The sequence below is a fragment of the Crotalus tigris genome, unplaced genomic scaffold, assembly GCF_016545835.1.
Source record: "Crotalus tigris isolate CLP2741 ecotype Arizona unplaced genomic scaffold, ASM1654583v1 scf7180000019204.250258, whole genome shotgun sequence".
Lineage (NCBI taxonomy): Eukaryota > Metazoa > Chordata > Lepidosauria > Squamata > Viperidae > Crotalus > Crotalus tigris.
In genome coordinates, this window is record NW_024097432.1 from 168434 (window position 1) to 180549 (window position 12116).

Consider the following 12116-nt stretch of genomic DNA (forward strand, 5'->3'; position numbering starts at 1 on the left):
TTGAATTTAATGATTGGGTTTAATGAACTGGAATGCATATTAAGTAATACATTAAATATAAACGGCATATTTATTGAGACAAATAGGCAGCTTCTTCAGAAGCTCTCCTCAGATTGGGTCCCAAGTGCAAAGCGGTCTTCAGTCCGTTGGCTTTAGACGCGTATCCAGATTTTTCTGAGGACGATTTCAACCAAATAACAACAGCAGCACAATTGTCACCGTGTTCACTCCAATTAATGGCACTGAGAAATAAGAGAAAGAAAAAGGTCATTTCAAACAACAGCCTGTTGTATTAAACTCAAAAGAATCGCTAAGGGGAAAAAAAACCCCCAACCACATCATTTCTCCTTTCTCCATTCCTTTGTGGTTTTGATAATTTTTCAGAACCCGACTTAAATGGGACAAGAACAAGGCTTTAATGAAACCGTCCGTGGCAAAGTTCGCTTCAAAAAAATAAAATCTTTCTAAATTGCTTTTGACCCAGGGATGCTGCAACTGTTGTCAATACATCCTAGTTGCCAAGTGCCTGGACTTTGATCACCTGACCACGAGGATGCTGCAACGGTCATAAATGTGAGGACCGGTCGTAAGTCGCTTTTTTCAGTGCTGCTTTAACTTTGAACGGCTGCTAAATGAATAGTTCCCAAGTTGAAGACTATCTTAAAGGCTTTTCCTCCAATAATCTGTATCTGTGTTTACATTTTTTCTTGCTTTTTAAACATACATTACCCAGCTCAATGGGAGCTAAATCATGTGAGCAAATAAAGACAACAATTGTTGCAAATATCAAGGACACGTTTCAAGCCTGATTCAAGCCTGCCTATCTATCTATCTATCTATCTATCTATCTATCTATCTATCTATCTATCTATCTATCTATCTATCTACCTACCTACCTACCTACCTATCTATCTATCCTCTCTCTCATCTCTCATCTGTCTATCATCTCTCAATCATCCCTATCCATCCTTCCACCCACCCATCCATCATCTATTTATCTATTTATTATCCATGTCATGTTTATCTATTAGTCTCTCTCTCTCTCTCTCTCTCTGTCATGTCTATCTGTCTGTCTATCTAGTTATCTTTGTATCTGGCATCTCTGTTATCTATCTATCTATCTATCTATCTATCTATCTATCTATCTATCTATCTATCTATCTATCTATCTATCTATCCTCTCTCATCTATCATCTCTCTATCATCCCTATCCATCCTTCTACCCACCCATCCATCATCTATTTATCTATTTATTATCCATGTCATGTTTATCTATTAGTCTCTCTCTCTGCATTATCTATCTATCTATCTATCTATCTATCTATCTATCTATCTATCTATCTATCTATCTATCTATCTCTGTCATGTCTGTCTGTCTATCTATCTGTCTATCTCTGTCTATCTACTTACCTTTGTATCTGGCATCTCTGTTATCTATCTATCTATCTGTCTGTCTGTCTGTCTACCTACCTAATCTATCTATCTATGTCATGTCTATCTCTGTCTGTCTAATCAATCTCTCTCTCTCTCTGTCTGTCTATCTACTTACCTTTGTATCTGGCATCTCTCTCTCTCATCTATCTAATCTATCTAATCTAATCTATCTATCGCCAGTTTGGTGTCAATGTTAGTCACTGGGCTAGAATTAGGAAGACTGTGAATTTTAGTCCTGCCTTAAAGCATGAAGGCTGACCTTGGGCCAACCCCACCCCCACCCCCTACTCAGCCCAGCAAAAAACACACTACCAAGAAAATTGCATGGACTTGTCCTGGCCCTTCCCAGGAGCCAATACTGATTCCAAGGAACCAAAATCAACAACAAGGTTAGAGGTACGTCCTCGACTTAGAAGCACAACCGAGCCTCAGATTTCCGTTGCTAAGCGAGACAGCTGTTAAGTGAGTTTTGCCCCCTTGACTCTGCGTGTCAGAAGGTCGCCACAGGCGATCACGTGACCCTGGGACACTGCAAGGGTCATAAATAGGAACTGGTTGCCGAGCGCCCCAATTTTGATCCCGTGAAAAGGGGGTGGTGGTGCTGAAATGGTCATTTTTTTTCAGTGGCGTTGAAAAGTTTGAACGGTCACTGAATGCAACGGCTGTAAGTCGAGGATTACCCTGTACTTGGGAAGGCGATTCATCCCCTGACTCTTTTTTTTACCAACGGCACGTATTATTTTCATCTTACCTCTCATAACTGTCCGAACCGAACGGATCAGGTTCATTAACTGCCCTTTAACGCCAGGCTCTTCTCCGAATCCTCCGATGCCTTGATCCGCTCCCCAGCCAACTGTACGGAGAAGTTTTTATTTGGGTTAAAGCAAAGGTAAGATAAACAAGCAGTGACAGAAATCAGTAGTCTCTCTTAGAAGAAAAGGCCCATTTCAAACCCAAGCCTAATGAACAAATTCCTCCTCCTTTTTTTAAACGTCCAAGGAAGGAACCAACCTAACGGAAATGAAGACGCGGGGTTGGACTCGATGACCTCCAAGGTCCCTTCCAACTTTATTGTTGTTATTATTATTATTATTGTAAAATGGCCGAAGAGCAGAATTTCCAGGAATCGGAGAAGCAGCAGAAAATGAACTCTTCGTGGAAAACTTAAAGATCGGAGAAAATTAAAATGGCAAAATGATCCAATCGTTATTGAGAAGCATCGCTGTTTAAACCTGCTAGATATCAGAAAGCTCTTAAATCTTGAACACAGTAATTATTGCTAGAATACAGAATAGAATATAGAATGGAGTGGAGTAGAGTAGAATAAGAGTAGAGTGGAGTGGAGTGGAGTAGACTAGAATAAGAGTAGAGTAGAGTAGAGTAGAAGCTGGAAGGGACCTCGGAGGTCATCTAGTCCAACCCCCGGCTCAAGCAGGAAAACCTATACCAGTGATGGCGAACCTTTTAGAGACTGAGTGCCCAAACTGCAATCCAAAACTCACTTATGTATCATCAGGTACCGGGTGGGTGTGGCCCATTGGGTGGGCGTGGCTGTGGTGATAACGGCAGACTGGGTGGGACTAAAAAGTTCAATCAATCAATTCCAACTTTGCGAGATCTTTTTTTTCCCGCGAGAAGTTGAAATTGATTGATTGATTGAACCTTTTTTTTTTTTGCACACGGCGGCGGAGGCCTAAAGCGAAAAGGTTTTATAAAACCCAGCTGAAGGCCTAGGACTGGGGCGACGGCACGTGTGCCCACAGAGAGGGCTCTGAGTGCCGCCTCTGGCACCCGTGCCATAGGTTCGCCACCACAAACCTATAGCATTTCAGACAAATGTCTGTCTAGTCTCTTCTTAAAAACCTCCAGTGCTGGAGAAGGGAAGGAGGGAGGGAGGGAGGGAGGGAGGGGGAGGGAAGGAAGGAAAAAAGAATAACAGAATAACAGAGTTGGAAAGGACCTTGGAGGTCATCTAGTCCAACCCTCTGCTCAGGCAGGAAACCCTATACCATTTCGGACAAATGGCTGTCCAGTCTCTTCTTAAAAACTTCCAGTGTTGGAGCATTCACCGCTTCTGGAGGCAGGTAGTTCCACTGGTTAATTGTTCTCACTGTCGGGAAGTTTCTCCTTAGTTCTAGGTTGCTTCTCTCTTTGATTAGTTTCTACCTGTTCCTTCTCGTCCTGCCTGTCTTCCAGTATCTCAGGGGCTGCCCCAAAGAAGAGGGAGTCAAGCTCTTCTCCAAAGCGCCTGGAAAACGCAGGACAAGAAGCAACGGATGGAAATTAAGCAAGGAGAGAAGCAACCTAAAACTAAGGAGAAATTTCCTGACAGTTAGAACAATTAACCAGTGGAACTCCTTGCCTCCAGAAGTTGTAAGTGCTCCAACACTGGAAGTTTTTAAGAAGAGACCGGACAGTCACCTGTCTGAGATGGTATAGGGTTTCCTGCCTGAGCAGGGGGTTGGACTAGATGACCTCCAAGGTCTCTTCCAATACTATTATTATTCTTTGAAATGAGGGGTCCTTGGTGCTCTCTGAACTTGCTTTTCTTGCAGACATTTCATGGCCCAACAAGGTAACATCATCAGCGCTGAGTGGGTTTTGGAATGAGGAAGGGAGGAAGAGGATGACAGCAACTGTGCGGTCCTTGGTGCTCTCTGAGCCTGGTGGTTTTCTTGCAGACAGTTCACGACCCAGCTAGGTAACACCATCAGTGTTGAGAAAACAGTGGGTTTTGGGAGGATGACAACTGCAGGGTCCTTGGTGCTATGTGAACGTTTTTTTAGAGTAGAAGAGAGCCAGAAAGGTACCTTGGAGGTCTTCTAGTCCAGCCCCCTGCCCAAGCAGGAGGACCTGTACCAACTCAGACAAGTGACTGTCTAGCACAGTGGTTCTCAACCTGTAGGTCGGGACCTCATTTGGGGTTGAACGACCATTTCACGGGGGTCGCCAAACAAGGCTGTCCGCCATTTTTCCCCCTTTTCTTTGGCCACGCCCCTGGCACCCGGTGATGTATAAGTGGTTGGGGGTCACCACAACATGGGGAACTGTATTATGGGGTCGCGGCATTAGAAGGGTTGAGAACCACTGGTCTAGCACCTCTTCTTAAAAACCTGCAGTGATGGAGCGCCCACGATTTCTGAAGGCAACTTCTGTTCCACTGTTTAATTGTCCTCACTGTTAGGAAGTTTCTCCTTAACTCCAGGTTGCTTCTCTTCTTGATCAGTTTCCAACCGTTGTTTCTCGTCCTGCCCTCTGGTGCTTTGGAGAATAACGTGACCCCCTCCTCTTCTTTGTGGCAGCCCCTCAAATACTGGAACACTGCTATCAAATAGAATAGGAGCTGGAAGGGACCCTGGAGGTCTTCTAGTCCAGCCCCCTGCTCGAGCAGGAGAACTACATCATCTCAGACAAGTGACTGTCCAGATTCTTCTTAAAAGCCTCCTGGGATGGAGCGCCCACGATTTCTGGTGGCAGGCTGTTCCCCTGGCTAATTGTCCTCCCTGAGGAAGTTAGAATAAAATCCACAAGGGACCTTGGAGGTCTTCTAGTCCAGCCCTCTGCTCAAGCTGCTCAAGCAGGCTGTTCCGAAGGAAGGAAGGAAGGAAGGAAGGAATAGCAAATAGAATAGAGAAATGAATAGAATAGAATAGAACAGAACAGAGTAGAAATAGAATAGACTAGAATAGAAAATATGGAATGGAATAGCATAGCATAGCATAGAATAGAAATAGAATAGAATAGAATGGAATAGAATAGAAAATATGGAATGGAATAGAATAGAATTATGGGATAGAATAGAATAATGGGATGGAATAGAATAGAATAGGAAAGGGACCCTGGAGGTCTTCTAGTCCAGCCCCCTGCTCAAGCAGGAGAGCCTACACCGTCTCAGAGAGGTGGTCGTCCAGTCTCTCCTTGCAGACGTCTCATGGCCCAACAAGCTAACCTCATCAGTGCTGAGAAGGGAGGGGGTTCTGGGGGGGAGGAAGGGGGGGCTCCCCTAACTTTTTTGCAAACGTCTCGTGACCCAACGCGGCAACGTCATCAGCAGAGGCCCCGCCCCCCTCATTTCAACCCCAACCCTGTGCATTCCCTGCATCAGCTTAACCAACCCCTCCCCCACCCACCTCCCCCTCCCCCACAGGACCCGGAAGGGGGGACCCCCTCCCCTCCCCCTCCCAGGGGCCTTTGCGGCGGACTCACTCCGGCGGAGGAAGCGCTCCTCGTGCAGCACCGCGATGGCGTTGACGAAGAGCAGCGCGGCCTGCAGCAGCGAGTACAGCGTGAACGCCATCCCGGCAGCGCCCGCGCCGCCGCCGCCGCCGCCGCCGCCGGCTTGCTCTGCGCACGCGCGGGGACGCGGCCGGAACGTGGCGGCGGCGGGGCCGACGCAGGGCCCGCGCCGACGCCGGCTTGCTCTGCGCACGCGCGGGGGCGCGTCCGGACCGTGGCGGCGTGGGGAGGACGTGGCCAACGTAGCATCACAGGGGGAGAGGCGGGCCCTAGCAGCTACGCCCTCCCCCCTTCTGCGCATGCCTCCATGCACGCACGCGCGAGGGACGGAGGGCGGGGCCCCGTCGCCTCCCTCCTCTGCTGCTTCTCCAACCTGGCGCCCTCGGGCGACGGGCGACTAGCACACCCATCATCCGTTTCTGGCGCCGCAGGAGGACGTTAGGAGGGCTGGAGGCCCGACTTCTACCCCGTAAAGCGGGTGAAAAGGCTCTTGATTTTTTTGGGGCGGGTGTGTCCTCAGACCCAGAACCTTTGCTCTGTTGGGGGGGGGGAGACTTTATTTTAGACTTTTTCCCGCCCTTTTTTGAAAGTTCGGAGTGCTTTGGGGTAAAATGCCCCCCAAATTCCGCTTTGCAGACCTGCCCTGCCAAGCTACGGGTGGCCACCAGGGGGCAGCAAGCGCTGATTTCCTCATTCTCTAGGCTGCCCCTAGTGGCCCCTGGGGGTGATTGCAGCCTCTGGTTAAAAGGCTTTATGCCTTTGTCTGAACTGGATTCCTGCTTTTTTATCCCATTTTCTGGGTTTGCGCAAGGCAGGGATAGGCCACCTTGGCTCTTTTATGACTGGTGGACTTCAACTCCCAGAATTCCTGAGCCAGCCATGCTGAGGGGAAAGGGAGAGGTTTCCAAGCTGAGCCATGATGGCTCAGGAATTCTGGGAGTTGAAGTCCACAAGTCATAAAAGAGCCATAGTTCCTCCATGCTGGCTCAGGAATTCTGGGAGTTGAAGTCCACAAGTCATAAAGAGGCCTAGGCCTAGGCCAGAGGTAGGCAACCTTGGCTCTTTTATGACTTGTGGACTTCAGCTCCCAGAATTCCTCAGCCATCATGGGAAACTATGGCCCCTTCATGACTGGTGACTTCAACTCCCAGAATTCCTGAGCCAGCCATGCTGAGGGGAAAGGGAGAGGTTTCCAAGCTGAGACAGGCTGGCTCAGGAATTCTGGGAGTTGAAGTCCACCAGTCATAAAGCGACCTAGGCGTATGCCAGGGGTAGGCCACCTTGGCTCTTTTATGACTCGTGGACTTCAACTCCCAGAATTCCTGAGCCAGCCATGCTGAGGGGAAAGGGAGAAGTTTTCAAGCTGAGCCATTGCTGGCTCAGGAATTCTGGGAGTTGAAGTCCATGAGTCATAAAAGAGCCAAGGTTGTCTACCCCTGCCCTAGCAGGAGAACCTATACCATCTCAGACAAGTGACTGTCTAGCGGCTAGCCTCTTCTTAAAAACCTCCAGGATGGAGCACCCACGATTTCTAGTGGCAAGCTGTTCCACTGGTTGATTGTCCTCACTGTTAGGAAGTTTCTCTTTAATTCCAGGTTGTTTCTCTCTTTGGTCAGTTTTCCAACCGTCGTTTCTTGTCATTCTCTCTGGTGCTTTGGAGAATAAATGGACCCCCTCTTCTCAGTGGCAGCCCCCCAAATACTGAAATACTGCTATCATGTCCCCACTAGTCCTTCTTTTCTCTTCTTTTCCCAAGTCCTGCAGCCATTCTTCATATGTTTAATCTCCAGGCCTTTGATCAAGCCCAGATTACAAATAGTCCTCAATTTCCAACCATTTGTTTAGTGAGTGTCCGAAGGTGCAACAGCGCTGAAAAAAGGGACTGATGACCAGCTTTCACACTTAACAAACATTGCAGCCTCCCCAAGGTCACAACATCCAGAAGCTTGGCAACTGACTCATATTTATGACGGTTGCGGCGTCCCTGGGTCACGTGATCTCCTTTTACGATCTGACAAGCAAAGTCAATGGGGAAGCCGGATTCACTTAACAACTGTGATACTAACTTAACAACTGCAGGGATTCACTTAACAACTGTGATAATAACTTAACAACTGCAGGGATTCACTTAACAACTGTGATAATAACTTAACAACTGCAGGTATTCAGTTAACAACTGTGATACTAACTTAACAACTTCAGGGATTTACTTAACAACTGTGGGAAGTCAGCCCCCCAGAGAAGGAAATATTAAAAGGGCAGAAAAATATGTTTCCTCCAAGGATCTTAAAGAGACAGAAAAGCATGCCCAATTTGCTTAATAGCTCCAAGTCTGCCTCCCCCAAGCAGAAATCAGCTGTGTACAAATGCAGATGTTAACCATCAGGAAAGTTGGAGCTAGGAGTTATTTATTTATTTTATTTTATGAGACTTATATACCGCTTTAAGTGCAAGCACTCTCTAAGCGGTGTACACCAGTGAGCAATGTATATATATATTTACATTGCCCCCAACAATCTGGGTCCTCATTTTACCTACCTCGGAAGGATGGAAGGCTGAGTCAACCTTGAGCCGGTGAGATTTGAACCGCTGATCTGCTGAATACAGTCAGCTAAAGTGGCCTGCAGTACTGCACGCTAACTGCTGCGCCACCTCGGCTCTTACAAGTTTACGAAGACAAAGACCTAAAATCTGTATACCCCACTTGTAACAGGACATGGTAGGATTAACTCACAAAGGCCAAAGGGCACACCCAAACTCAGGTCAGAATACATGACACAGGAAATAGCCTCAAAAGAGGAACAGGAAATAACTCCAAACAAAAGGCTCCAGAGGGTATAAAAATCCACTCCCTACATGTGCTCAATCCTTTTTTCATTTCTCTTGCTGCCAGAACCATCTACCTGTCTGGCTCTCCTCTCTGATAAACTACAACCTTCTTCCCAAAGCAGATGCCATGTTTATTACCAGCTTGGATGAACCACGATGAAGACCTTTCTTCCAACACAACTGTGGCAAGCAAAGTTGTAAAACGGGGCAAAATTCACTTAACAACTGTCTGGCTTAGCAACAGAAGTTTTGTGATCCTAAGTATTAGCTGGAGCGCCGGCTTAGCCTCAGTCACAATCCTTTCCTTCGTTTCCCTGATTGAAAACCCAGGAAGCATCTATAAAGCCCCAATAAGCTGCTTTTATTTTTCAGAGATTCTGGGAAATCTATTTTATGGGGTCCCCTTAAAATAGGAAGCAGAATTATGCCTTAATTAGGGCTCTTTTATCTGTTGCTTAAAGCTTGGGTAGTTTTTAAATATTGTTCATCCACTACGTTTGCTCTAAGTAGCAGTACTATGATATTTAGCTGATTAATTTCATTACTGCCTCGTTTTTATTTCGTCGGCATCGGCCGTGTTTTCCCTTAAAAGAGCCCAGAGCACAACTGTAGGAGCACAGCATCTCCGTTCAAACAATTAAAAACATCCAATTAAGAAGCGAAAGGAAAAAGCACATAGACCAACCGACGACGGGTGTAAATGGAGTTGAAGTCGTAATTAAAAATCTCATCAGGTCCTAATTGTTATTTACCCCGAATGCAGGTGTCGAGATTAATAAGTGTTTCTGGGCTGAAACAATTACGTCTTTTGTTAGATCAACTCTCTGTGGCTTCTGGGCAGTTCTATAATACAGATAACAAAAGCAAATCATAAAAAAGAGGGGAGGGATATTATGCAGCGAACGATGCATAAAGACATAAGTTCTTCCTCTTCGGCTTCCCGGTTTGATGGGCGGGTCAGTTCTGATCGCTGTCGTTTTGATTTTGATTTGGTAATCGTGGCCGAAAGTTCGAACGCCGTAATTCTGAAAGGCAGAGAGATTTTGTTATACAATCAGAGAAAAATATTATTCAATCAGAAAAAAAAATACGACAAAACATACTTTCGTCATATTTATGTAGTGTATATTGCAGGTGGTGACCCTTTGAGAGCTGAAAGCAAGGAAATTTCATTTTAATGTATGCCGATTAGTGTACATTCAAAGTGACAATAAAGTTATTATTCTATTCTATTCTATTCTATTCTATTCTATTCTTTCTATATTTTCTAGAATAGAATAGAATAGAATAGAATAGAATAGAATAGAATAGAATAGAATAATAACTTTATTGTCACTTTGAAGAGAATAGATAATATGGAATGGAGTAGAGAGTGAAGTGGAATGGAATGGAATATGGAATGGAATGGAATAGAATAGAATAATAACGTTACTGTCACTTTGAATGTACACTAATCGGCATACATTAAAATGAAATTTCATTGCATATCGCTCTCAAAGGGGTCACCACCTCTGATATACACTACATAAATATGACAATAAATAAATAAATAAATAAATACATAATTATGCACATACCCACAGATGTTCTATGATGCCGAGAAACAACACTGTCTAGTTGGGGTTCGGTATACACGTGCATGGCGAGAAAAACAAATCTTGTGAGTTTACCAGGCGGATGGTGTAAGGGAACAAAGCTGTCACAGAATCTGGTAGTCCTGCTAGAAATACTCTTGCTAGATAAGATGAGAAGATGAGAAGAGAAGAGGAGAAGAGGAGAGGAGAGGAGAGGAGAAAAGAAGAGAAGAGAAGAGAAGAGAAGAGAAGAGAAGGATAACCTTCATTATCATTTTTTACTACCAGCACACCGGCCCACATTCAAAATGAAATCCTGTTGCCTGCTCTCAAAAGAAAGTATATATCTACCCAGACACATAGATCACACACACATACACATGCTATATACACATATACATACATACAAACTCAAAATTTTATGGCTAACAAAGAGTTAAAGGGAGACTTTTAACTCTTTGTTAAATTTTGAATTTACAGTGTTCACAGTAGTGACGTTTGCCTGCAAAACATGCTCCTAGATTGGAACAAAACGCAGAACAGACAGGTCTTGGTGCATATATATGCAGGTCTACGAAAACATATATATAATATGTTTTCTGAGGTTTTTGCGGATGTTTGTATGTAGGTCTTTGGTTATTCGGGTTTTCTCCCACGTCAAATTGGAAGTGTCTTGGCGACGTTTTGACGTCCCATTCGTCATCATCTTCAGGCTGGTGTTTTTGGCTTTGTGCTTCTAGGAGCAATGTGTGATCGTAGCTGTTTCTTCCTTTTAACTGCCAGTGGGGGTATGAACTGATTGGGTGGGAGCTTGGCTGTGTTCTGATTGGGTGGAGGTGTGTTCTGATTGGTAACCATCCTGAACATTCAGCCACCACCATGGAACCATCTCAGGTTTAAAAACATCCAGCTGTTAAGTTCTCCATCATGTCTTTGTATCTGTACCAAGTCATCGTGGGAAGATCCAGCCACAAAGATCTGAGATGGTTCCATGGTGGCGGCTGAATGTTCAGGATGGTAACCAATCAGAACACACCTCCACCCAATCAGAACACAGCCAAGCTCCCACCCAATCAGTTCATACCCCCCACTGGCAGTTAAAAGGAAGAAACAGCTACGATCACACATTGCTCTTCGAAGCACGAAGCCGAAAGCACCAGCCTGAAGATGACGAATGGGACTTCGTCGAAACGTCGCCAAGACACTTCCAATTTGACGCGGGAGAAAACCCGAATAACCAAAGACCTACATACAAACACCCGCGAAAACCTCAGAGAACATAAAATAAAGTTGGGACCTTGGAAGTCATCAAGTCCAACCCCCTGCTCAGGCAGGTAACCCTATACCATTTTGGACTTTCTATGATTTGCTTTTCCTTTTTCTTTTTATTTTGCTTGCCTTGGAGCTCGTTTTCACTCCTGCTGACCCTGTGATTTTCCTCGCAACATTTTAGAAGCTATTTGTCCTCCCCCCCCCGCTTCTTGGTAGGGCTGAGAGACAGAGAGAGAGGAAGGGGCTTAGGATCACCCAGCTGGGATTGTGCCTAAGGCAGGATTAGAACCTGTGGTCTCCTGGTTTCTACCTCGGTGCCTTTAGCTACTAGGCCGTACTGCTTCTTTTGTTTTCCTTTGCTCCTGCGATTTCAGTGAGCGAGCTGCTTTCATTTTAAGTGGTAGTTCTGGGCCCAAACATTCTATCTCCCTCCCACCGAAGACCGACTTTTTAAAAACAGGGCCTTGACTTCAGACGACTCATTTATTTGCTACCTTTTTTATTCCACCTTTATGATTTAATAACAATAATAATAAAATTGGAAGGGACCTTGGAGGTCATCTAGTCCAGTCGTTCTCAACCTTTCTAATGCCGTGACCCCATAATACAGTTCCCCATGTTGTGGTGACCCCCAAGTGGGTGTGGCCACCAATAAGAGGGAGTAGGACAGCTAGGGAAAAGGGAAAAAAATGGCGGACAGCGTGGTTTGGCGACCCCCGTGAAATGGTCATTCGACCCCAAATGGGGTCCCGACCCACAGGTTGAGAACCA

General features: G+C 45.6%; 1 protein-coding gene across 1 annotated transcript; it reads right to left on the reverse strand.

Moving 5' to 3' along the window:
* Positions 1–5816, reverse strand: IER3IP1 (immediate early response 3 interacting protein 1). The gene is made up of 3 exons (XM_039361120.1): positions 5641–5816; positions 2186–2287; positions 1–242 (listed from the first exon to the last, which is right to left on the reverse strand). The coding sequence occupies exons 1-3, from the start codon at positions 5729–5731 to the stop codon at positions 187–189; spliced, it is 249 nt and encodes an 82-aa protein (XP_039217054.1). The 5' UTR covers positions 5732–5816; the 3' UTR covers positions 1–186.
* Between the last annotated feature and the right edge of the window lie 6300 nt (positions 5817–12116).

Bases quoted from the DNA above. Each gene is read 5' to 3' on its own strand.
- IER3IP1 (XM_039361120.1), bottom strand. From the start codon at position 5,731: ATGGCGTTCACGCTGTACTCGCTGCTGCAGGCCGCGCTGCTCTTCGTC. The intron at 2,288-5,640 runs GTGAGTCCGCCG...TTCTCCGTACAG, and splicing joins GGAGCGCTTCCTCCGCCGGA to TTGGCTGGGGAGCGGATCAA. The intron at 243-2,185 runs GTAAGATGAAAA...CTTATTTCTCAG, and splicing joins GGTTCGGACAGTTATGAGAG to TGCCATTAATTGGAGTGAAC.